The sequence below is a fragment of the Phascolarctos cinereus genome, unplaced genomic scaffold (genome assembly GCF_003287225.1).
Source record: "Phascolarctos cinereus isolate Bilbo 61053 unplaced genomic scaffold, phaCin_HiC Scaffold_1;HRSCAF=81, whole genome shotgun sequence".
NCBI classification, from domain to species: domain Eukaryota; kingdom Metazoa; phylum Chordata; class Mammalia; order Diprotodontia; family Phascolarctidae; genus Phascolarctos; species Phascolarctos cinereus.
In genome coordinates, this window is record NW_027555514.1 from 176725380 (window position 1) to 176751317 (window position 25938).

General features: G+C 35.6%; 1 protein-coding gene across 1 annotated transcript in view; it reads right to left on the bottom strand.

Annotated features, from left to right (window-relative positions):
• The window catches only part of SLCO1C1 (solute carrier organic anion transporter family member 1C1), a 106543-nt gene that overhangs the window by 15198 nt on the left and 65407 nt on the right, over positions 1-25938 (bottom strand). The window contains exon 10 of the mRNA XM_020994412.2: positions 6448-6643. Coding sequence (XP_020850071.1) covers positions 6448-6643 — 196 coding nt within the window. The remainder of the gene's footprint in view (positions 1-6447; positions 6644-25938) is intronic.

Genomic DNA, 25938 nt, shown 5'->3' on the forward strand with positions numbered 1-25938 from the left:
TGGCAGACACCCACAAGTAAGTGTATGATACCTTGTGTGGACAAAAGGAAGGGAAGCAGAGAGAGAGAGAGAGAGAGGAGAGAGAGAGAGAGAGAGAGAGAGAGGGAGGGAGGGAGAGAGAGAGAGGGAGGGAGAGAGAGAGAAAGAAGAAAGAAAAAGAAACAAAGAAAGAGAAAGAAAGATGTGTTGCCCAACTAGCCAGTTCCAGTTTGGTCCCCAGTGGGCAACTCCTTTTCTACTCACAGAAGTTGCTGTTTGTCCTTCATTCTGTAAGAGGACCATGGCATCACAGTGATGCCATTACATACAAATGAATTGGATTTAAGTGAGAGAGGGCTGTGCAAAGTCACCAGCCTCACTTTCTCCTCCAGAGGCATCTGAGTCTAGTGGCCAGATGTAGATCTGGATAATTGGAGATGGCCCAGGGTGCAGTGGGGGACAGGGAACTAATGATTGATCAAAAAGCAATTTCCTGATGGGGCACTCAGGTTATATCTAACTTTCATAATTTCTCCCGGGTAGGTACAAAATGGCCATAATTGCACAAACTAAGCTGGCTGGTCAGTTATGAGAAAAAGAGGAGTGCAGACTTGCTCAGGCAGATCTAACTGGTTACCTACTTCTAATGTTGTCAGCAGAGGGATGCTAAATAGTCTAAAAGCTCCCAGAATGGAAAAATACAAAAAAAGAAGAAAGGGTACAGGCAGAATGAAGAGTGTTTTCCTTGAGTAGACATGGACTGTTGTAAGAAAAACTAGTCCTAGAAAACGAGAAGTTTTTGTACTCCCTGACTACACATAAATAAAAGGGAAAAAAAATAATAAGAGTTGTCTATGATACTTTTTTTTCCTTCTGCAGTGATGGTGGCACAGTGGTGGACAAGAGGGTAAAGGGTGCTAAACTCACAGAGTTTTTAAATGATCTTATGAACTTTATCTTAGCTGTTGGAAATATAAATGTGAAATTCTTATCTAACAACCAGTGAGTCATCATTCTGCTCAGGACATGAATCATATCAATGAAAAATTTCTTCTCTTAATGAAACTAGAAGACAAAAAGAAATTGTGACAATAGAATAATGGCTCATAGATTCTTTCAAGAGGGACAAAAAGAGGAAGTAGTAAAGTTGCTTTTATTGTGCATTCAAGGGCAACAAGAAACATTACTTAAAAGGACATTTAGTCATCTCATTTTGCAGTAATCATGATAAGCATTTTCAAGCAAGCCACTGTTGGTTTTACTTTGTTGTTATTCTTTTTCTTTCTTGCAATGGGAGTTTCAATGGTTGGAAGAGTTTAAAATGTACCAATAAAACTAAAGAAGAGAAGATTAATAAAGAATGAGCTATTTGAATGTCCAATAGAAGTCATCTCTAACTATGTTTTTACCAAGGATTTTTTTCTTTAGTAATTACTTTGGGTTTCTTCAATTTCATTTTCAGAAGTTAAGTGTTTTTTAGCTTGAGCTTTTTATAATTTTGGTAGATAATCATCTATTTCCAGGAAGTTTTCAGTATGACAGAATATAATTATGTAGGGTAAAGCTCTGATAGCTATTTTTATTTCCTCTCTGTGTTTTCAATCAAATCAGCTAAAGTTTATTTATTCTTGTTACTCTTTTTTAAAGAAACTGATTTAATTTTATCACTTCAATAGTAACTTTATTTTCTATTTTATCTACTTCTCTAATTAGAGTCAGATAAGTGGTTCAGTAAGGGAGAGAATGCTAGGCCTGGAATCAGGAAGACCTAAGTTCCAATCCAGCCTCAGGCTTTTATTAGCTGTGTGACTCTGGCAAGTCACTTAATCTCTTTCTGCCTCAGTTTTCTCAACTATAAAATGGAGAGGATAATAACACCTACCTTTCACTGTTGTTGTGAGAATCAAATGTGATAATATTTATAAAGCACTTAGTGACAGTGCATGACACATAGGAGTTCTCAATAAAAGTTAGTTTCCTTCCTTTCCTTAATTGTAAATTTTCTTCTATACTTACTTCACATTTATGAATTTGGAAAGTATACATTTTTAATTGCATGCTCACCTTATCATTCTTTTTCTGTTATTTTATGTTTTCAGAGATATAATTTTTGTCCTCTAAAGACTGCTTTACCAGTATCAGGAAACTTTTGGCATTCTGTCTTCTTATTGTTCTCTTTCACAAGTTGTTAATTACTCTAGTGATTTTACCCTTTGGCCCATTTATTATTTAAGTTGTAATTATTAAATTTATATTTAGTTCTGTTTCTTTGTATTTCATTCTCTGTATTGTTTTATGTCTTCATTTCTTCTGATGTGTAAAAGGGTTTAATATTTCTGCCTTTTTATATATTTAAGAGGACATAAGAGCAAGTAGAATTATAGAGTTGAAATTAATTTTTTTTCTGGCTTTATCTGAAGGCAATATAACCAGAGTGATGTTTTGAAGCACTTTGACTTGGTTGGGGAGGGGGTTGTTGTGGGTAGAAAAAAGGCAAGCAAATGAGAAATATAAAGAAGCAAGCTTGTAGGCCAAAGAAGAATAGGTAGAGAATAGGGAAAACTGGAATCAAAGCTGCTCCTCCTAAATGTTTGACCAAGTTATAGAGGATGAAGGTGAATACAACAGAAGCAATAAATGAGGGGCCAGCTAAAGAATCTTAGAGATAGCTATTGACAGTCAGAGAAGTATGAATGAGGCTATTGGTGAGACTTCCTTGCACTGACTTTGTCCTCCTGTGTTATTTTGGGGAAGACATTTTCTCTTATGTTATCCATCCTACTTCCTTGCTTTCTTCATTATATAATGGAGAAAAGGATGAAGGAGATTGTCCTAAATTTGATATTTTGTACCCTACAACATGGTTTATTTTTATAAAGGTAACGATGCTGATAAAACATGAATACTCTTCAATGTTTCAATTAAGGAGATACCATAATTCTTTCAAAGATAAAGTTTAAATCTCTTTTCACCTCTATATATTTTTTCTTTTCTATTTATCTTTCTGTTAGATTGACCTGTTTCTGAAAAAGAATCATTGAAATCTTCTATACTTATTTTATTTCTCCATATCATTTTGACATTCGGTTAAATTTTCTTTGTTAAAATTTAGGTGCTAGGTCATTTGGTTCATATACATTTAATAGTGATAAATTATCATTCATCTCAAATCATGGACTAACTTCTATATAAGGACTCACTAGATTCCTCTCCCTAATTGCCAGTGCCTCCTTCCCATTCATTCTCTTGTATTTCTCTTTTCTTTATTTTCTATGTTTTTCATATCTATTTATATGTGTACACAATATTTCCTCCAGTATAAGCTTCTTGAAGTTAGGGACTGTTTTTTTCTTTTTGTTTTGTTTTGTTTTGTTTTTGGCTAGGCAATAGGGTTAGTTGACTTGCCCAGGGTCACACAGCTAGTAAGTATTATGTGTCTGAGGCCGAATTTGAACTCAGGTCCTACTGAATCCAGGGCAGGTGCTCTATCCACTGCACCAACTGTTTCGTTTTTGAACTCTATATTCCTAAATTCCAGCATGATCACTCAAGCATAGTAGATACTTAATAAATTCTTGTTAATTAACTGATTGCCCATTGTTATTTTAAAAATAATAGTTTTCCAATTTTAAAATTGTTAGTTTTTATTTTTGCTTCATTTACACAATTCTAACTCTTGCATTAGATACATAAAAAACTTTCCCCTTTATTTCATTCTGTGTTCTTCTTTTTAAAATGTCTCTTTACATAGCAGAGTGTTGGGATTTGATCTCTTACCCATTCTTTTGACTTTTCCCCCACTTATTGAAGTGATCAACTCATTCATATTTAAGGTTACAATTATTAGATTTTGCTTTCTTCCACTTTTCTGTATTGATTTTTACTCCTAAGGTAGCATTCCATTGTTGTGAATAGCTTTGTTTATAAGAGTTAGTCTATTTCTAGAATACCAGATTTAAGCTCCCTTCTCTATTCCATTTCTATGTTAATATATTTTTAGTCCTCATCACAATCTCCCTCCTGCTTGTGTGAATTTTTGATTGTTATTCTATTTGAGTTTTCTTTGGTTCATGGGGAACTTTTGATATTACTCACTCCCAGAGAGTGAAGGAAGCAGAACATGGTGAGAATCATTCTGTATCCCAAGTCATAATATGCAGCTTTACTCTATACCCTTAACATGACTACTCATCCCTCTTATGTCCAATACATCTCATCACTAGCTCTACATCTCTCCTGTCCCCTAACCAGCATGGGTATTGATTATACTCAGGGACTTATAGCTGCCCTCTCCTGAGTTGAGATACACTTCTGGGAAACATAAATCTTACTTGGAAAAAAAATAATCTCTTGAAGGGTCCATTGTTCATGGACAAAACTCATTATGACCCCCTATTATCCTAATACAACATACAGCATCCACCATATTCCACAAGAATGTTCTTTAATGATGCTCCTTCCTCTTTCAATGGAAAAAGGTACTTTCCGCCCCACAACATACCAGTATTTTCTTTCCATTGCTTTTGTCCTATTCTCCCACGGTTCCCCACAAATTTTAAAGGTATATATGCATATATGCTTATCACTCCCATTTATTAATAATCAATAATTTATCATATCTAATTATTCTAAAATTCTATTTGAGACCTTATTTTCTTTTCTTGCTTGTCTTTTTGTTAGATTTATTTAGGTCTGAAAGGAGGATGCTGCTGTCCATAGAAATTATTGTCTTATTTTCTAGTTCTTCTTGAAGTTTGCTTAGCTTTTCCTTTAGGTATTTAGATGCTGAACGATTATATGCATATATGTATGTATGTATGTATGTATATGTGTGTGTGTGTGTCTGTGTGTGCATTGGTAGTTTCATTATCAAGGCCAATGATATCCAAAGTTTGTGTATCTGCTTTAGGAGTATGTAAGACAAATCAATGGGGTGTACAAAAAACTCTTAGTTCTTAGAAGCCCAACACAGTTGATCAGCAGACTTCAGTCTCTGCCTACATCTGCAAGAGTCTTTTCCCCTGCCTTCATCTAGTTCAGGTTGTGCTGGATGATGAGCCATATGCCTGATATATACTTCCACAGGCAGACACACAGGCAGGCAATCATTATCCACCCAGCCACTATATGACTTTGTCCTCCCTACCTCTTACCTGCCACAGTTTCATCATACACCTCATATATTCTTTGCTCTGGTTCCCCATATTCCACAACCCACTGAGGGCCCAGGCTGCAATAAAAACATGCATATGGCATTTTGAGAGGAGTATTGGATCTTTCTAGAGACCCTGGAGGAAGAAAGAGACAATATATAGGACATACAATTCCTATTTAGCTAGCTCTGTGCTAGAGATCAAAGTGTCATACTATCCAAAACTTTGTCCAAAGTATTTCTAGGGGCAAATGGGAATAGGCTGACCCTTTTCCCTGGAGTGGGTGGGAACACCTTTTCTGGGTCTCATTCTCAGAGAAGGATGGAAGATCGGGTAGTGCTTCCTGGGCATTCCCCCCCACCTTTGGAAGATGCATTAGCTTATTGCACAGACCTCCATGGGGCTTAGGTTGCAAAGAGTAAAGTTAGACAAAACCCTACTTTTCCAGGAGTGTGGGACACTTCCAGGGTCTTAGCCTCAGAAGGAACAAATAGCATTTGTGCTAAGGCAATTGACTTAACCTCTCTACACCTTTGTTTCTTGCCTGCAAATTGAAGGAGTTAGGGGAAGTGGCCTCTGAGGTCCCTTCCAGACCTAGATATAGCCTATACAACATTCATCCTGTGCTCTTGGAATACACATTCCCTAGGGCTCAGAATAAATTTGAGCTAAGTATTTTTAAAAGAAACACTTTTTAAAAAATCTGAGTAAAATTTTCAGATGAATAGGTGGCAAATAGAAGTTACAACCAAATGTGTCTCCAACTAGATTATAAATTTTTTGAAGACAGGAACAGTGTCTTATTAATTATTTACATCTTCTTCAATGCCAAGTATGATATTTTACACATAGTGGGTATTTTAATAAGTCAAGGAAACTTGGGTTGTAGTCATGGCTCTTGGATTACTCATGTGTAGGGCACAGCAGATAATCACTTCAGGGGCAGCTAAGTGGCATAGTGAATAGAGCATTGGCCCTGAAGTCAGGAAGACCTGAGTTCTAATCTGGCCTCAGACACTTACTAGCTAGCTATGTAACCCTGGACAAGTTACTTAACCCCCATTGCCTCCTGAATTAAAAAAAAAATCGCTTCAAATCTATAGGTCTCTGTTTCCTAATATATGTCTAGAGAGTTAAACTAAATTAGTTCAGGTCCTGTTCATTCTGAAATCTTGTGATTCAATGACTCTGTCATAGGTGTAACAGATTGGCAACTTTCTTATGCCATACATACAATATACTCCCCCCCAAAGTATGCTAGACAAACAATGAGAATCTCAATTGCATATAAATTTACATAATCATCATAACATACCCTTGGTAGGAGATAGTTAGGCCAGCCACATCAGAATTATCACAGCCCATTGCAAACAGGGAAAGCAATAGAAGGTAGCCAAAGAATGAAGATCCCAGATAGAGTTTTGAAGCTCCAAACACACTGATCCTGAATTTTTTCATAACTAGTCCCCCAGAGAATATTCCAAAGGCTACTGCTGGAATGTTGATGAGCCCTTGGGAAACAAAGAAATAGTCATTATGAAGTGAATTGGCAGATGTTCTACTTCATATTTTATGAGTATTTCTATACAACTAAGTAGTCTCAAGGTTTCTTGAATATTTGATCTTCTAAAATAATGAAGGAAATAGAGAATCATATCCACTAACACATAATAAATTTCTATTGTGTTTAAGGGCTTGGAATTAGAGTTGCAAAGTAAGGAATCTATACTCTACTATGAATATACAGGCCAATGGTCTATTTGTTGTTCTTATTGTTCAGTCTTTCAATCCTGTCCAATAAATTGTGACCTTGTATAGTGTTTTCTTGGCAAAGATACTGGAGGGCTTTGCCATTTCTTTCTCCAATGGATTAAAGCAAACAGAGATTATGCAATTTACTCAGGGTAACATAGCTAGTGAGTGTCTGAGGCCAGATGTGAACTTAGAGCTTCCTGACTCCAGGCCCAGCACTCTATGCACTAAGCGACCTACCTATCTCCAAGGTAAACTAAGGTAAAGTGATTTGCCCAAGTCGCAAAGCAAGTAAGTATCTAAGACCAAAATTAAACTCAGATCTTCCTGACTCCAGGCCCAGAACCCTATCCACTGAGCTATAAGCCCTATAATTCCACCCATTGTGACCCAGTCTCAAAGATAGAGATTTGAATCAAATGATAGAAAGTTATATAGTAAAATATTTATTGCTTACTAGCTGTGTGACCTTGGGCAAGTCACTTAACCCCAATTGCCTAAAAGCAAAAAATAAACAAATAAATAAGTAAAATATTTGTTGAACATTGACCAAACACATAGAAGTCTATTGCCGGTTGTTGTCCTTTGTAATTGAAGAGGACCAAAACGTTGGGGTCACTGTGTTGGGATCACTATACAGTGTATCTGACTATGGCTGATTAGACCAATATGACAAAAAAAGCCCTACCACAGGTTCGGCACAAAAAGTACATCTAGAGTCCATATAAAGAAATATATCAGATGTAGTCTGCTAGGAAGAGGGCTGGTTGTAGACAAAATTATGATGATGTGAGTGCTTCCTCTTCCATATTCCCCTTCTCCAAGTTCTGCACAGCTCCAATCCCTTGGCTAATACCTCTCCTTTCTATCTTCAGGTACATTGTACCATTTCACTTTCCTCTTATCAAAACCTGTTTTCAGGAAAGACTCTGAAACTCATTTATACTAAAGTAAAAATTAAACCTCTTCATTTTAGAGATGAGAACTAAGGACCACAGAAATGAAATCACTTCACTAAGATCACCCAAATAGCAAGGCCAGGATCTGAATCCAGATGTTGTGACTTCAAATGTGGCATTCTTTTTACTCCACTTCCCTGCCCTATACATTGAGAATCGTTCAAATTTTGACTTTTCACATTAATATTATAACAGTATTAAAATTGAAGTTAAGTGAATGAGTACCAACAGAAAAAAAAATTAGTAGACTATTTTGTATAGCAGATCTTCCTGATATCTCAGAAATTTTGTGGGAAGAGATCATAGCACACTCTGCCTAAGGGTTCATCCAGGAACCTATTTCTTTATGGGGAGATAAAACAGACTGAGAACTAGAATAAAAGAGATTGTAGATTCAGAGCCAAGTTTACCTGGTCTAGTTTTTATAGATGAAGAAACAGGTCCAGAGAGGCCATTTAGGCTCTCTGTTTTGAACTGAGGACCTCCTACCTCCAGGCTGGTATCATATGAACTATGCAACACTTTTTGTTGTTGTTCAGTCAATTTTCAGTCATGTGTGACTCCTCATGACCCCTTTTAGAGTTTTCTTGGAAAAGATACTGGAATCATTTGCTATATCCTTCTCCAGATCAGTTTACAGATGAGGAAACTGAGGCAAGCATGGTTAAGTGACTTGTCCAGGGTAACACAGCTAGTGAGTGTCTGAGGTTGGATTTGAATTCAGGTCTTCCTGACTCCAGACCTTTTATCCACTGTATCATCTAGCTACTGTGTAACTGCCTCCTACATATTTCAAAAGAAGAAATAATGGCATAATATAAAGAAATATTAAGAAAAAAGTTATGGTCATGGGTTGGTTAGTGGATATAGTAAGAAAATGATTGGACTGGGAGTCAGAAGATATGGGTGCTGATACATTCCACTTACTAGCTATGTGAATTGAGGGCAAGTCACAATCTTTCAAAGCCTCAATTTATTAATCTGTCAAATTTAACATGTTGGGCTACATGATTTATAAAATCTCTTCTAGTTTTAATATTTTAAGATTCAAAAACTTCTAAACTTAATTTTGTTCTGAAAAATCTCACCTAGTCAGCACATTTTAGTTCAGATAATTTCTGTGGTCCTAGGGCAGATTTAAGGTAAAGCTGGGCTTTGAGGTCCACTCTTGAGACATTATTCACTGAACCAGACTTCTAGGCACAGTTTAGGATGAACATCAATGCCTTTCCAGGCCTGGAAATACCCCGGCCTTTGAGAGAACAATTTTAATGTAAGTATGGTCCTTGTATGAGTTTAACTTCCTGGGGCCACTCTTGATCATAGAAAAGTGAAGTTGTCAATTATACCATGAACTTCTGAGGCTGAGTTGGTTCTAAAATGAATGAGACATAACATTTCTCATAGATTTACACTTAACAGTAAGATCTATCTGGGTGATCTTCTATAAAAACAATAGTTCCTTATTTTTTTCAATTAAATATTCATTTATATTTTATTTTTCACATCACCAAAATTTCTCCCAATATCCTTCCCTCTTTACCATAGGAGAAATCCTTCTCATATTAAAATAATATTTTAAGAAAAAAGGAAGAGAAAAAAATCACAAAACTGAACAATTTTATATTGCTTTGTTTGATACTGTGACTGCAATTCCTATAGTTTTGTATTCTTCTGATTTCTAGTAAATTTTGTTTCATTTTTATTCTATGTTTCCATTTGGAAATATTTTGAAGAAGAATTTTTTTTAATACAACCCATCACTCTAATATTATTGGAGTGTTTAATCTATTCACATTTAAAATTGTGAAAGGTTACTATTTTCCTCTGGCTTTAATACTGCTATTTTTTCTGAATTAGATGTTCACCCTCTTCCTCTGTAAAAACAGTTAAGTACTTTATATTTTCAGTTATTCTAAATTAATCTACTTTAAAGCAACTCTCTTCCTACTAGCTTTCTTCCTTTTGTCCTTAAGCCCCCTTCCCATTTGTTGTCCCCTTCCCTTATTTTGGAGTTTTGTTCAACTTGTTAATTAATTTTCTTTCTTCCTTTTATTTATTTATCTAATTCTTCACCTCTTTAAAAAAAATCAAGTAAAATCACTCCCTATCTTCTCCTTCAATCTATTTCATTTGTTAGGTTTTTAAATTTCATTTTGTTTCCCTCAATCTCATTATTATCTCTTCCCTCCTTCCGCTTTTTGTCTATTCTAAACTTTTATTCTTTGGCTTTTGTGCTCATTTATTCCTTTTTTCAGTCTCTGTATTCCTCAGAGAATTAAAACTTTAAGGAACCAACACTGTTTCCTCTTCTAAACAGTTTTGTTATTTTGTAAATCTTCCCCTCTCCTTTCAATTTGTTTTTTTGTGCTCCTATCTGAGAAATACAAATTCCTACAGGAGATAAATTGAATGGAAGTATTGCTTAAGGTAGGATTTTTCCTATCTCCTTGATTGTGCAATTCATTACTACCTCTTTTGCTCCCCATGATCATTTTCCCCCACTTGCCAAAAAATGTCTTCTCTCAGTCCATATTCTCTCATTTTTCTGGGTGTCAGTTACCCTCCCCCTTTTCCCCACCCCAGAAGCTCTGATTCTTCTTTTCTGAAAGGATACTTTATGAAGGCACAATACTCTCGGAAGTAGTGTTCTCTCTAAGCATAAAACTTGTAGATTATACCTGTTATTATACCTTCCAATATGAAATATCACCTCCCCCAACCTGTAAAAGGCATTTTTCAGTAAGGACTTTCTTTTGCCACTGATTTGAGACTTCAACCTTTCCTTCCTTCTGTTCCAATCCTTCCATTTGCTTTTTTATATATTCTTTTATAGGTCTCCTTTTTTTGAGAGAGTTATTACATGTTGTTTTCCCTTCATGTTTAGCCATTTATTTGTGATAAGGTACATCACATATTCCCCTCTTTTTCCTACACTCTCCACTTTTATGTTTCATCCTATTCTGCACTTTAGTTCAACATAACAACAAAACAAAACAAGAAAAAAACAAACAAATGCATGAAAAACCCCACTACATTGATTCACCTGATGAATGTTATAAAATTTAATACATGTTTCAGGCTTGATGCCACATATAAGTTCTTCTATGTGGTTTCTGCTTTTACCCTTGTGGCACTGCATAATTTTAAAAATAAATTTTTAAAAGAAGAAGACTAACTTTAAGGTGTCTTGTTGTTGGTAAGCCCATATGTGTTTTTTTTTTCTTTCTAGCTTTTTTTTTTCATTTTCCAGGGTAATTTATTTCATTACTTGTACTTTTCCTGGTGGCTGGTACTTATAAAAAAAAACTTTCTAATGTCTGTTGTCTGTTTTTTGTTTTGTTTTGTTTTGTTTTTTGGCAAAGCAAGTAATCTTCCTAGGGCAAATTTTCTCCAAATGTCTCTTTTATTGAATGAAAACCTCTTTTTATACATTCACTCACTCCATTTATTTATACATTTTGATTGACGATTAGGCTCAGATTTCCAGGATATATTACCTTGAATTATATCTTCAGGTCCTTTGCACGTTAGAACACATTATTCCATTTTCTCCTGCAATTTCTGATGTGTGAATAGTCTTGTATGATTTTAATTTTCTTTATATTTAGTCTTTCTTCTGGTCACTTTTAGAATTAATTATTTATCATTGTAATTATTACGTTGAACCATTATATGTCTTGTACTTTGCAGCATTGTATTTTTTTCTGGAGGTGATCTGTGAATTCTTTAAGTTGGTAGTAAGGTTTTTGTGTTCAGAAGTCCAAGGATCCTTTGATGTATTATTTTTTGCATGATGGCATTCAGCCTTTTTGGCTTATTTTCTGATAGCTCTATAATACTTGTCATGTCTTACAGATCAATAAGTTTTGTTTGTATATAGATCATGCTTTCTTTTTAATATTGTTGCTTTTTGGTTCTCCTAGTCTAAATTTTCTTTCACTTTGGATTCCTAAGTGAGTTGTTTTCTCTTTCATTTCTTTGGTGAGATTTGCCACCACAGATTAAAGATTTTTTTATTCTATTGATTATTTGTGATTTGTAGGTCATAGATTCTGCTTTCATGATTTTAATTTCTCACTTGAATCACTCAGTGACGTCTTGCTGTCTTGGGTATCCACAAGATTCTGCCTCTTCAGGTGTGGATTCATTTTTTATGTGACTTATAAGATTAATTCAGAGGTTTGGACTTATTTAAATGATCTGAAGACATTATTTTCTTCTGTTATAGCTTCTCTGTTGGTTTATCTACTTTCCCTCGATATCTGTGAGTTTTTTTTTTCATTTAAAATTCTCAGTTTTCTTTAACTGACATTTTTGGTAATTTTGTTCTCCTTTTATGTTCTATTTTTCAGTTTTGGATTCTTCCCTTTTTGGCAGCAGATTCCCTTGGGGCCTATACTTCAAAGCTTTCTTAGCCACCTCCCATGCTAAGGAATTTACTTTTCAGTAGTCTCAATTTCTGTCTTGAATAACTTCTGGGTGGACGTAATTGATCTCAACTGTATAGCAGTCTTTTTTTTTTCTTCAAGTCTTGTGGAGCTCCACATTCATGTTGGCACCCTGATTCAGCTCCCTCTGTTCTTCAGTTTTCTTTTATCACACTGTTGCCATCTTAGGCAAAGTATGTTTCCCATTTTCCACATCACAAGTTAGTGTGTATGTTTGGGGCAAGTGGATCAGATTGTTTTGCATGTAGATTAGTTTGTGTAGCCCTATCAGAGCGAAGGGGGTAATGGGTAAGGAGTGCTAAGATGGCATGTTAGGTATTAAGGATGAATCTTCTTTGTTGTTACCTCAAGATTTTTTATATCAGACCATGAAGAAAGCAGAAATTGCACAAAATACCCATTTTAGAGATGTTTGAGTAGTCATGAGGACTGAAGAAATTATCGGGTCCTCTATCTTGTTGGTCCAATGACCTGAAAGCCAATCATTCTTCATCTTAATTAATTTTCTAGAATTTCAAATTTTAAAAATTTGTTTTAATAGAATATATTCTACTTAAGGTATCAGTTAAAACATAGAAACTCAGGCTAAGTATAATATAGTTTCTTTGCTTTAGTTGATGTTATAAATATTCAGATGAAAGGGAGGAAACATTTCAGAAACTGAAAGAGTAGAGTCAGTAAATACTTAGGTATGCATATCTTGAAAATAAACTACTTTGAACTCAAAAGACTATTCCAGGGGTAGGGAGCCTAGGACCTCAAGGCCACATATGACCTTCTAGGTCTTCCACTGCAGCCCTTTGACTGACTCCAAGTGAAATTTATATTCAGCCAAAGGGCACACATGAGGACCTAGAGGGCCACACATGGCCTTGAGGCAGTAGGTTCCCCATCCGTGGACTATGCCAACATGTCTGACCCCTGTTTTTTTTACTTTGATACTGACTTTGTAATTCTGTCATTTTCTCACTGAAGTACCAAAGTAGCTTTACAGACTTTTATATTGGCATTTATGAATGAAAATGGGTCCTATCTTACCAAAAGAATGTACCACTTTTTGTAAAAACCATATTATACTGAAGGGCTGGAAGGGGAAGCAATAAAAATAGTAGATTCTCAAGTACAGATATACATTTTCAATATGATTTTACAGATAAGGAAACCAAAGTAGGCAATTAAATAACTTTCCCAAGGTTATACAAGTAATTGGCATTTGAGATAGGATTTGAACTTGGGTTCCCTGACTACAGAGTCAGTATTCTTTCCCCTCTACCACACTACATTTAGTGGGTGTGCCATCTTAAATCCTTCTTCATGAAGGTTTTTTTTTTCCATAAAGCCTAGTAGGATATCTTACTTCCCCGAATGAACTTATCTCCAATCTGATAATGAAATCAAAGGTAAAAGCATTCAATATACAGCAATTTGCTTTATCACAAACTTTGATGCAACCAACTTCTCTGTTGTGCTGAATCACTATCATTTCTCAGGAAACTTTGTGTTCTTAGTGTTCTTCAAATAATTGGAAAGAGTGTTCCTAAAGAATAAACAAAAAAAATCCATGCTTTCTTCTGAAAATATGGCTTTCTTTCTGCCTGAGTAATATCTTGTACATGAAGTTTTTGTTAATCTCCTTAGATGGTAATACTCTGCCCCCCAAAAATCACTTTGATTTTATTTTGTATATACTTATTTGTAATCATGTTTTCTCCTTCAAGAGAAACTATTTAGGGGCAGGGAATATTTTATTTTTGTATTCCCAAAATCTAGCACAATGCCTGGTACAAAGTAGATACTCAGTAATGTTTTGGTTGATTTTTGTGTTAACCATTGCCAATCAGAAGAGTACAGGATTAAAATCCATGAAGCAGATATAGGAAAAGGTGACAGAAGGACAGAAGGTGTCACCTTCAGGAAAAGAGGAGAAAAGGATAAAGTTCTATCAAAGACAGTAAACAAAAGCCAGATACACTGACCAAATTTTTTGGAGCTTACCTTCAACTTGTAGTTTCTTACATGGATTTTCAGGCTATTCCCACTCCCAGACTAGGAACTGACATAAGTATTAATTTAAAGGAAGTGTCTCCAGCTGAGAACAAGAGCTGTGTGATTTTTCCTTTGTATTTTTGTACTCTAGCATAACCTACAATCCATTGATATAGTAAGCAATTAATGTTTGTAGAAGCATTTTGAATGTCTGTGTCTACACAGAAGTCTTTATATAACCTTCAGAATAAATATATACCAAAGTGGATAAGAGAAAAGGTGACAATTCTGGTCATAAATTCTAACATTTTCACAAATGGATTGTGTTATATATACATTTATATAGAGAGACATATAGATACCACTATTGAGTCATCCTTGAGATGGCCCAAAGATAAACTGTTTTTTAGATGATAATATATCTGCCAAATTTAACTTTGCTCATTTAATTCGGAGGTTCAGGCTGTAGTTCAAAACTTTGCCATCTAGGAGTTTGAAACATAATTCTTAGGAAATCATGATAAATTTGACAAATGCATCTATACTTCTAATATATTAAAAGAGTATACTTCCTCCCTCTGCTGGTGAAGGTTGGAATATCACCATGGCTTAGTAAATAGTTTCAAGACTTGCTGTGGTCAAAATTTAACATGATCTGGTGATAAACTTTCTAGAGAGAAGCTTCTCTGAATGTAACTGGGCTGATCCTTAGAAAATGGACATAGATTTCAAGCACTTTAGTTTGAATTGTGATTTGTACAATTGTGACTTATCTTTACGGTGGTCATCTGTTCAACCAATCAATGTGTGGAATAAGTCAGGACTAGGAATGAAATGTATTAGGATAGAATAATATGAGAGAAATTAATTCTTTTCCAGTTCAATGAAAGTAAATCAATTCAATAATTATTTATTAGTTAGTGGAAAGAGTTCTCGATCCAAATCAAGAAGAACTAGGCTTCAATCACACTTTTTAACTACATGACTATGGACAAGTATTGTCATATCTCTGAGTCTCAATTTTCTCATTTGTTAAATGGGACAACAAAACCTATCTCAGAAGGTCATTGTGTTTAACTGAAGCATTGAAGGGGATGATAGAGAATGAGTTGGTAGGAGAGAAAAATTTGAAACTGAAATATTTGACAAAGGAAGAGTTTTTGCTTAACAGTCCCAACAAGCAGAAATAATACATTTATTGAGGTTGTTCTGGTCAGTAAGATTGTGGGAATTTTATCCTGGCTAGGTACTGAGCAACATATGCACTATTTACTGATCACTTGACTTGAAAGGAAAACTACCAGCACCATGAGGCCTAAGGAGTGCCAAGAGGGAACCATACTGCAAGAAAAGAGAAACCTGGTCCAGAAAAAGATGTATGGGTGTGTGTGTCTGTGTGTGTTGGGGAGTAAAGTGACTGAGAGCTGTCTCTATGCTGTTTTAAGTGATCTCTGGTCAGTTTTTTTTTCTCTCTCTCTCTTTTAATTGCCTTTGGGATTTTGAATACTTTTTAATTTACTCACACATACTCTCTTACGTTCTTATGATAAATATAAAAAGGAATGCTATTCAATACTGATAATGATGCAATAAGTACTATTTTTGAAATGCTATATCTGTTCCAGTGAATTTGATTTGAATGCTGTAGTTCACGTATATAATAAATTACGCACCAAATATATTATACTCCAAAATGTATAATTGTGAGGCTACAATGTTAATAATTTGTAGATTTGCTTTGATCTTGTTTTCTATATGTCACTTAAAACATTTTTATATTGTGTCAATGTTATATCATATCAACATGGTTGGTTTTTGTTCGCTGTTACGATTTCTTGAATACTACCGGCATGAATCAATGTAATGGACATATGTAGTAAATTTTACATGAGATGTATTGTAATGTTTTTCAATGGAAAGTCATAGGGTTCTTCTAGTTTTAAGAATGGACCCAGAGGATAAAAGTAACGACATTATAATAATAGTAAAAAGAAACTTCCCAGAATTATGAGACTTCAAGTTAATTCCCACAGGAAACTCAATGCTGGAGAGACCACTCTGTTGTTACTCTTTAAATTAGCTGATGTATTTATCATTCAGAAATACTGGATTTGCTGACAGTAGTACATAGAACCTAAGAACTGATCTATACTTCCTCTTTTGAGGAGAAGTAGGAGGAAGGGAAGAAAAAAAATAAAGAGGAAGAGGGGGCCAAAGAAGAGGAGGCAGAGAAGAAGAGTTAGTCGATAGAGTAGAAGCTTTAATGAGAAAAGAAGATTGAGAATAGTACTGTCACAAAGAGATAGCTCAACTGAGAGTAGGATAGAAGCTAGGTCTCCTACACAAGTCGGAAAAGTCCCTCCCCTTCCTACTCCCAACTGCCCATAGGGGCAAAAGAGAGGTTAGATATCTCCAAGTTAAGGAATATCTCTGGCCCTCTGCTAATTCCTATGGAAATAATTCAAGATAGCCACACTGAAGGTATAAATTTAAAGATGAAGTCCTTTTGAAGGGGGAACCATGAATAAAACTATTCCACTTGGAAAGGCAATGAGGGACTTTCTGTTAAGATGGCCTTATAAAAGTTCCTAAAGGAGCCCAGATCTTCCACAAACACCCTAGCAATAATGTAAAAGGCACCAAAGTAAATATTGATCAATATGTCCGAAGAAAAACTTCAGTAAATTTTTTTTGCTATTCCATGTCTGCAGAAAAAGATAGCCTCTTGGAGCCTTTGGGTGCTTAGCAATTTGCGAGGGGAGGTAGAAGCCAATATGAGCTGCACTAAATAGGACCTTGAGGCAATTCCTTTCCTGCCTGGAATTTTAGTTGTAGAGACTCTTAAGATACAAAGACAGCTGATAGAGCTTCAAATGTTCAAGTTTAGTAATGCAGCACTATAACACTGATGAGGACTATGATTAGCCAATGTCATCAACAAGCTCAGGTATAAGGGCACACAACAACAGCAACAATAACAACAACAGAAGGCCATAAGAGAACTGTCTACTCAACCTATCACCAAACTAACATGATGCTCCAAATGCAATGATGTTACAAATCCAGATGACAATACTAATTACTAAACAGATTATGTAGTCCTTCCATGAAATTTCATAGTTCATTGATGCACATCTTATGTTCTGCACGTTTGTAGGATGTAGGTTTTATTACTTTGTTATTTGTGTTTAACTGTTTGTGTGTTAATAGGCACAAAGTAGAGATATTTTTATTAGCTATGTATAGTTTTGTGTACATACTGATTTTCATACCTAGATATCATGTATGACTTCTGATACTACTGATTTGCTTTCTAGCTAATATTTACGTAACACTTAAAAGTTTGTAAAATACTTTACAATATAATCTTATTTTGCCCTCACAACATCCCTGGGAGGTAGGTATTATAATTATATTCATTTTGCAGATGAGGAAACTGAGGAAAACAGCAATGACATGACTTGGCCAGGATAACACAGCTAGTAAATTTTGGGGGTCAGATTTGAACTTAGATATTTCTATCTCTAGATCCTATGTTATATCCACTAAATTATTTTTTATTTTATTATTATTATTATTATTTCAGTGAGGCAATTGGGTTAATTGACTTGCTCAGAGTCACACAGCTAGTGAGTGTTATGTGTCTGAGGTCAGATTTGGACTCAGGTCTTCCTGACTTCGGGGCTGGTGCTCTATCCACTGCACCACCTAGCTGCCCCAATCAATCTAATTTTTAAGGAATTATTTTCTTCGACGTGGTTTTCTACCCCTTTTCCCATTTGGTCAACTCTGCTTTTTTTTTTTAGGCAATTGGGGTTAAGTGACTTGCCTAGGGTCACACAGCTAGCAAATGTCAAATGTTTGGTCAGAGGCCAGATTTGAACTCAGTGCCTCCTGACTTCAGGGCCAGTGCTCTATTCACCAACTCTGATTTTTAAGGACTTGTTTTTTTCAGTATTTTTTTTTATTTTGCCTTCTATACCAATTTGTTAATTCTCTTTTCATTTGAGTTCAAATCTGACCTCAGGCACTTGACACTTACTATCTGTGTGACCCTGGACAAGTCACTTAACTCCAATAGCCTCACCAAAAAAAAAAAAATTAGATTGGTCAAGTGGAAGCCAATGATTCCATAAGATATCAAGAAGCAATAAAACAAAGTCAAAGGACTGGAAAAAGAAAAAGAAAAAAATCTCATATGAAAAATAACTGATCTGGAAACTAGTTTGAGGAGATATAATTTCAGATTACCTGAAAGTCATGATCAAAATAAGAGCCTAGATATCACATTTCAAGAAATTATAATGGAAAAGAAAAACAAAGGAACCATAAAGGAAATTATAAAGGGAAAATCTTTGAACAAGAAGGCAAAAAGGAAATTGAAAAAATCCACTGATCACCTCCTAAAAAAAATATAAAAATGATAACTACCAGGATATTATAGACAAATTCTAAAGCTCCCAGTTCAAGGAGGAAACACTGAAAGTAGACAGAAGGAAATAAGTGAAATAGCATAGAGTCACAGCTTCAATCACCCAAGTTTTAGCAATATCACTAATTGGAGGGCTTGGAAAATGATTTTCTGGAAGGCAAAGAAGCTAGAATTACAACAAAGAATAACCTATGCAGAAAAACTGAATACAGGGGGAAATTTGGAGGGGGATGTGAATATTTAATGAAATAGAAGACTTTCAAGCATTCGTAATGAAAAGACTCAAGCTGATTAGAAAATTTGACCTAGAATTCATGAGGTCAGTAACCTGTTCTTTTGTCTCCTGAGACAATGAGTACACTTCCTTCAGTCATATGACACTTCCCTCAGGGCTTAAAAGGCACTTGCCCTTGTGTGTTCAAAAGTTTACTTCATTTCTTAAGGCACCAAAGATGACACAGCTATTGGTCGACAGAATTGCTAGAGGACATATGCTATTGGTTGAATACAGTATAGAGGATGGGGGATGCAGTGATTGGGAACAACCCAACAGGGTAGAAAGATTCAAAACTGTTGTGTTTTCCAGAGAGTAAGATCTCTTCCTGGAAACTTGGAGTCAAAGGAGAGAGTTGTTAATTTATTTTAACAACTTCCTAAATATGATGGATGTCTTCATTGGATATAAAATTGAGTAATGTATAAGTGAGGAAAGTTAACTCATTGACATCAAGGCAGACATCTGCCATTTCACTTGGCCTAGTTTGAAAGAAAACCACTGTTACAGAGGTTAAGGATTTAATGGGTAGCTAGTGAGAAAGTTATATCTCAAAGAAGGAACTGCCCAGCACAAAAAAGGGTAGGAGGAATAAAGTGACTGACAGCTCTACCTATCCACTAACCAGCCCAACAGTAAAGCCTCACATTCTATAAGTGAATACAAAACATAGTCAAAGTATTTTCAGAGGTCATTAGCAATTAGCTGGGGTATTAAGAAAGTCCTTATGTAGGAAGTAGAGCTCGAGATGAGCTTTGAAGGAAGCTAGGTTTCTGAACAGGAGGAGGTTAGGAAGGAGAACATGATTGAGAGAGGGCAAAAACTGCAAAAATACAGAAAAAGGACATGGATTATTATGTAGGAGGAATAGCAAATAGGTCAAATTGGCTGAAGTGGAGTGTATGAATAACAGTAATATATAATAAATCTGGAAATGTAGGCTGAAACCAGATTGTGAAGAAGAATATCTATTTGATTCTAAAGGCAGTAGGAAGGCACTGTAGCTTTTTGGAGAAATGGCTGTCAGACTTGTGCTTTATGAATATCACTTTGGTAATTGATTGTCTGATGGTTAGAGAGGAGAAAGAGACTTGAGGTAAGAAAATCAATTAGAAACCTATTACAGCAGTGCTATTGGTGATAAGAGGTGATAAGAACCCACACTAGAATGGTAACTAGGTGAGTCTCCTAGGTGACTATGAAATAAAGAAATAGAAAAGATGTTATGAAGGTAGAATCTATACAATTTGATTATTGATTAGATAAAGGACATGAGAGAGGGTGAAAGGTCAAAGATGAATTGGAAATTCAAACCTCAGTGACAACAGTAGTGTCCCATAGCAAGGCAGTGGCAATGCAGAGTAAAATCGATTTCTCCTTATTCATAAGCCAGTGTATTTTCTTCTATGGCATGGTGCAAGCTTAGAATCTCAATGATCATTAGGTCTAAAATGCAATTTAACAGGCTCCCTCTGAGGACAGCACAATATTCTGAAAGGGCCATTCTGATCAAATATTTGATTTTCAAGCCCCTAGTCCAGGTAGGTACCCCAGAAAGAGTTAAGAAAAACTTTGGTAATTGATTTCCTATAATTTTTCCCAAGGACTGTTATAAAGTATTAGGCAGTAGTTTATTCCCCTCTAGTGGCAGAGAAGGAGCATAGGCAGTACTGAGCCGTAGCAGTATGAGGAAAAAGATTAGAAATATAACCAAACCCATCTACTCTTTCTCTCTGATGCGAGCTCAGAGTAAAAAAAAAAAAAGCTATTCCTGCCCCAAAATCTCAGGTCCAAAAATATGGCCTTCATTTTCCTTTATTCTCTACTTCAGATAGGATTTGATACTGTTGAGAAACAATAGTTTATACTGCTGGTTAAAGAGTTTAGGCCGGTCAGAGGCATGCTAGACAAAATGCTTAATGGATTATACCTGCAAAGTAAAAGGAAATCAAGCCAACCTAACCTTAGTCTCTTCTATGACAGGTTTCCTAAAGTGGTAGGTTAGGGAACTGCTATACTCATAATACACCCAGAATTTGGCAACACATTTGAAGTATTGTGATGACTTGTGTTTTTTCCTTGTAAAAAATATGGAAGAATTGTAGGATAGAACAAAGGATACAAGGGTGGATTTAGTACTAATTGAATGGCCACACCTAGGGAACAAACACTGATGAATTGGCATAAACTGCGAAAACTTATAATAGATTGCCTCAAGGATCTGTGCTTAGCCTTGTGAGGTCTAACATTTTCATCAATTATTTGGATAAAGGTATAAATGTCACAAAATTGAAACATTTGATTACAGAATTCACATTGGGTAGAATATCGTGCAATGTAATTTAGAGGTGATAAATGTTAAGTCATATACTTGGTTTTGAAATTTTCATTTCATAAATACCAGAGCAGTGAACGATGACAAAAAAGGAGTTCATTTGAAAAGGACTTGGATGTTTCAGTGGACTATAAATTCAATATGAGCCAGCTGTCACAAATGGTAGTTTAAGCTGCATTAAAACAGATTGAGAGTTCAGAAAGAAGGATGTGATAATTCTGTTCTACTCTGTCTTAATCAGACCAAATATGTATATTATGTTTAGTTCTGGACGCCACATTTTAGGAAGGGCATTAATGAACCATTCATAAACCCCACAAAGTCCAACTTCAATACCTCTTCATAGGGGGAGCTAACCCAGCAGAGCATAAGCTCTGAGAGGTTCTGCCAAGCAAGAAAGATTTTCAGCATTCATTCCCAGCAACAGATTTAGTCTGTTTTCTGAGGGCCAACATAATTCTTCATGTAAAGGCACATGACCAAGGAAGTTCATGAAATAGAGGAATATTAGTACTGGATGGCCTCTTTCTACTCTATCACATTAATGGAAGACTTATAAGAAATGGGCACAGTGTACTAAGAATTATAAAGTTCTTAGACTATCAATAAATTTAAAATGGCCTATTGATATTCAGAAGATGAGATCCTTGTCCAATGATAAACAAGTGAACAGACTATTTGATGAACTGAATCATATGAATCTTGATATTCTTGCTATAAATACAACCAGAAAGAAATAAGATACAGCTAAATGGGAAGAAAAATGGCTCACATGTATTCCTTGGAGAGGTAAAGAAAAGAGTTGGGGAAGTGGTATTTATCATATAACTAAAAGCCACAGGAAATAATTGATGGACTATTGGTCATTGTGTATTTTAATGGTAATAATAAATAGTCACAAAAAGACCACGATGAAAGTAATTGAAACTTATGTATCAATGTTGAATGCTGGGGATGAAGCAATAGAGAAACCAAGATGCCTGTACTCACTATCATCTCTATGTACTCACTATCATCTCTATATTTCTTCTATCTATTCAACTAGAAATTTGGATTCTGCCCCTTGAACCATTCTAGGCTCTATATGTCTGCTTTCAGTGCCTCTTTATATATTATATTTCCCCATTGCCATATAAAATCCTTGAGGAGAAGGGCTGCCTTTGCTTGATATGTTTTTTTTCTTGTATCTCCAACAATAAGCACAGTGCCTGACACATAGTAAGTGCTTAATAAATGGTTAGTCTATGTATAATACGGATTTATAACCTGTGACTTACAGTCAAGAGGTACAAAAATTCCTTTCTCAGTCCACAACGTTGTCTGTGATAACTCTGATAATTTCAATCTTTGAGCCAAAAGACTGACTTAAATCTCATCCTGGAGTTTTTACAAAGGCACAACACACACACATACACACACACACACACACATACACACACACACACAACCCTAATGGGAGGAAGACTGGGAGGAAATAGCAGGGACCTCAAGGGCTGAGCAATAGTAACACTGGCATCAATCTCCTCAATTCCATCCAGAGCTTACTGAGTTGAGCTTAAAATATTTGTCAGGGACAACAGGTGAAAGGATAAAGTTAAAGAAGAGCCCTGGGGCTCTTCCTGTAGGCATCTTGATGCCGAAAACTAGGGCTGAAGTACCTAGAAGAACCTATCTCTTCAAGGACTTAAAGAAGTTCCAACAGAAGGCCTGCTTTTCCTCCAATTCTCTTCCCCTTGCCTACCAATATTACTGTTGGGAATTTATGAACCATTTGAGTATTTGATAAGCCTGACCATACCCTGAGGGATGTAACTAGAACAGTGAAGAATCTTGACTTAATGCCACAGGAGGATCATTTGAAAGAACTGTGGTTGTTAAACCTGAAGAAGAGAAGACTTGGGGTGAAACATGATAGATTTTATGAAAGGACTTTTTTTTTGAAGGACATTTTTGTGGGAAAGATAATTGATTTTGAACTACTTGGTCCAAGAGGGAAAAAGTAGGAAGAATGAGCAAGTGTTGCAAATAGACAAAGTTAAGCTTGGTGTGAAAAAAATAACTTTCAAACAATTCAAGTTACTTGAACATGGAATGGGTTTTCTCAAATTGTATTTTGAGATCTCTTCCAGCTATACAATTTTGTGATTTTTGTCATTCTGCAATATATATTCTGATATTGAGACTTCAACATAAAGTTGGACACAAATGAAGACAGTATAAATTTTAGGAATTTATGCATTAAGGTTAAGAAATGAAAGTAGTCAAGACTTGTAGACTACTGAGAATCCTTATACCTTTATTACATGAATATTTTTTTTATTAGAGAGGTGAATCAGGAAAATGTTGAATTTGGCAAATATGAATCAACATCATATAAAACTAATTTAAGTATTTAGCGGACAAATAAAATGGATGGTGAATATGGCATCTATTTAAAATATTTTTATTAGAGGTGGAGCTAAGGTGAAGTACACATAGAAAGTCACCTGACCTCTCCCAGCATTCCCCTCAAAAAAACTATTAAGTAAAGCCTGAAATTGAATTCTGAAGCAGAGCCAACAGGAGGGCAGCGTAAAACTATTCCAACCCAACATGACTTGGAGGTCACAAAAAAGGTCTGTCACACCAAAGTGTGGGTCAGACCTGGAGCACAGAGCAGGGTGCCAGAAAGCAGTGCCAGGAGCAGGCATTGGAGGCAGCTACAAGAAAGGTAGTAACAGCTTAGGGAGCTCTCAGCTCACAGATGGTAAGGGGGTTGGACAGCTGATGAAAAAGAAATTACAGGGAATTTTTTTACTAGAACTGGGTGCAGGACCCTGTTACATTGTCAGCGTGCAGTTCTGGTCACAGTTCCACAATGAAGAGGAGCACTAGTACTTCCCACACAGGGGAATAGGTGTTCTAGTTACAGTTCCAGAGTAGAGAAAAATGCTCACGGTCACTCAGAAGGAAAGTAATGGTTCTGGTATCAGTTACAAGGCAGAAGGGAGTACTAATGGTTGTAGCTATAGGAGAACAGGGGACTTGGTTGCAGTTCAGGGTCAAGGGGAGCTCTAGCACATGTAGCTATAGCTTTACCTTTCCTGGTACCAGAGCACAGGCCAGGAGACTAGTGACCACACCTCTCCTTAAATCATACCACCTTGAAAGCACTGAAAAATAACTGACCCCCAGAACTACCTCTGAAAACAGCAGCACAAAAAACAACCAAAGCTTGGGCTAGTACCCCCTCCATCCCAGAAGCAGAGCACAAATTTAACATAAAGTTGAAAGTCAAGAAGTGGCAAGAAAATGAGCAAATGATAACTAAGAATATGATCATAAAAAGTTAGTATGGTGACAGAGAAAATCAAGATACAAAATCAGAAAAGCAATGCCCAAACAACTAAAAGCAAAGCCTCAAAGAAAAATGTAAATTGGATATAAGCCCAACAAGAAGTCCCAAAACACTCAAAAATTATTTTAAAACTCAAATAAGAGATAGAAAGAAAACTGGGAAAATAAAAGAGAGCATTGCAAGAAAATTCTGAAAGAGAGTAAGGACCTGAGTAAAAGGGGCACAAAAACTAATGGAGAAAACACCTTAAAAGTAGAATTGGCCAAATGGTAAAAAGAGACACATAGATACACTAAAGAGAAGAACTCCAAATTGGCCAAATGGAAGAAGAGGTACAAAAGCTTACTGAAGAAAATAATTCCTTAAAAATTAGAATTGAGCAAGTGTAAGCTAATGATGCCATGAGACACACACACAAAAAGTAAAACAACATCAAAATATTTTTTTTAAAAAAAGAAGAAACTGTGAAAGACCTTTTTGGAAATACAACTGACCTGGAAATTAGATCAAAGAGAGAAAATTTAATAATTATTGGACAAAATTTTAAAAAGAGCCTGAACACCACATTTCAAGATATTATCAAGAAAAATTGTCCCAATATCCTAAAACCAAGGGAAAAAACAAAGAAATTGAAAGAATCCACCAATCACTTACAGAAAAAAGATCCCAGAATTAGAATTCTCAGGAATATTATAGCAAATTCCAGAGCTTCCAGATCAAGGAGAACATGTTGCAAGCAGCCAAAAAGAAACAAATCAAACACATGAGGAGCACACACAATTTAGCAGCTTCCACATTAAAGGATCAGGGGCTTGGAAGAGAATATTCTGGAGAACAAGGAACCAAGATTACAACCAAGAATAACCTACCCAGAAAAATTGAATACAATACTTCTGAGGGGGGAAATGATATTTAATGAAATAGAAAACTTTTAAACATTCCTATTGAAAAGATCAGATCCACATAGAAAATTTGAATCCCAAAATACAAGACTCTTAGAGAAGCATAAAAAGGTCAGCATTAAAGAGAAATCATAAGAAATTCAACAAGGTCAAACTATTTACATTCCTTTATGAGAAGATGATACTTGTAACTCCTAAGAACTTTATCATTATTAGGTTAGTTACAAAGAGTATACATAGACAAGTTGACTATGATGGAATAATTTCAAAAAAAGAAAAAGAAATTAAAGGATGAGAAAGAGGGATACACTGAGACAAAAGAGAAAGGGAAAGAAGAATGGGGAAAATTATCTTACATAAAAGAGGCACAAAAGAAAG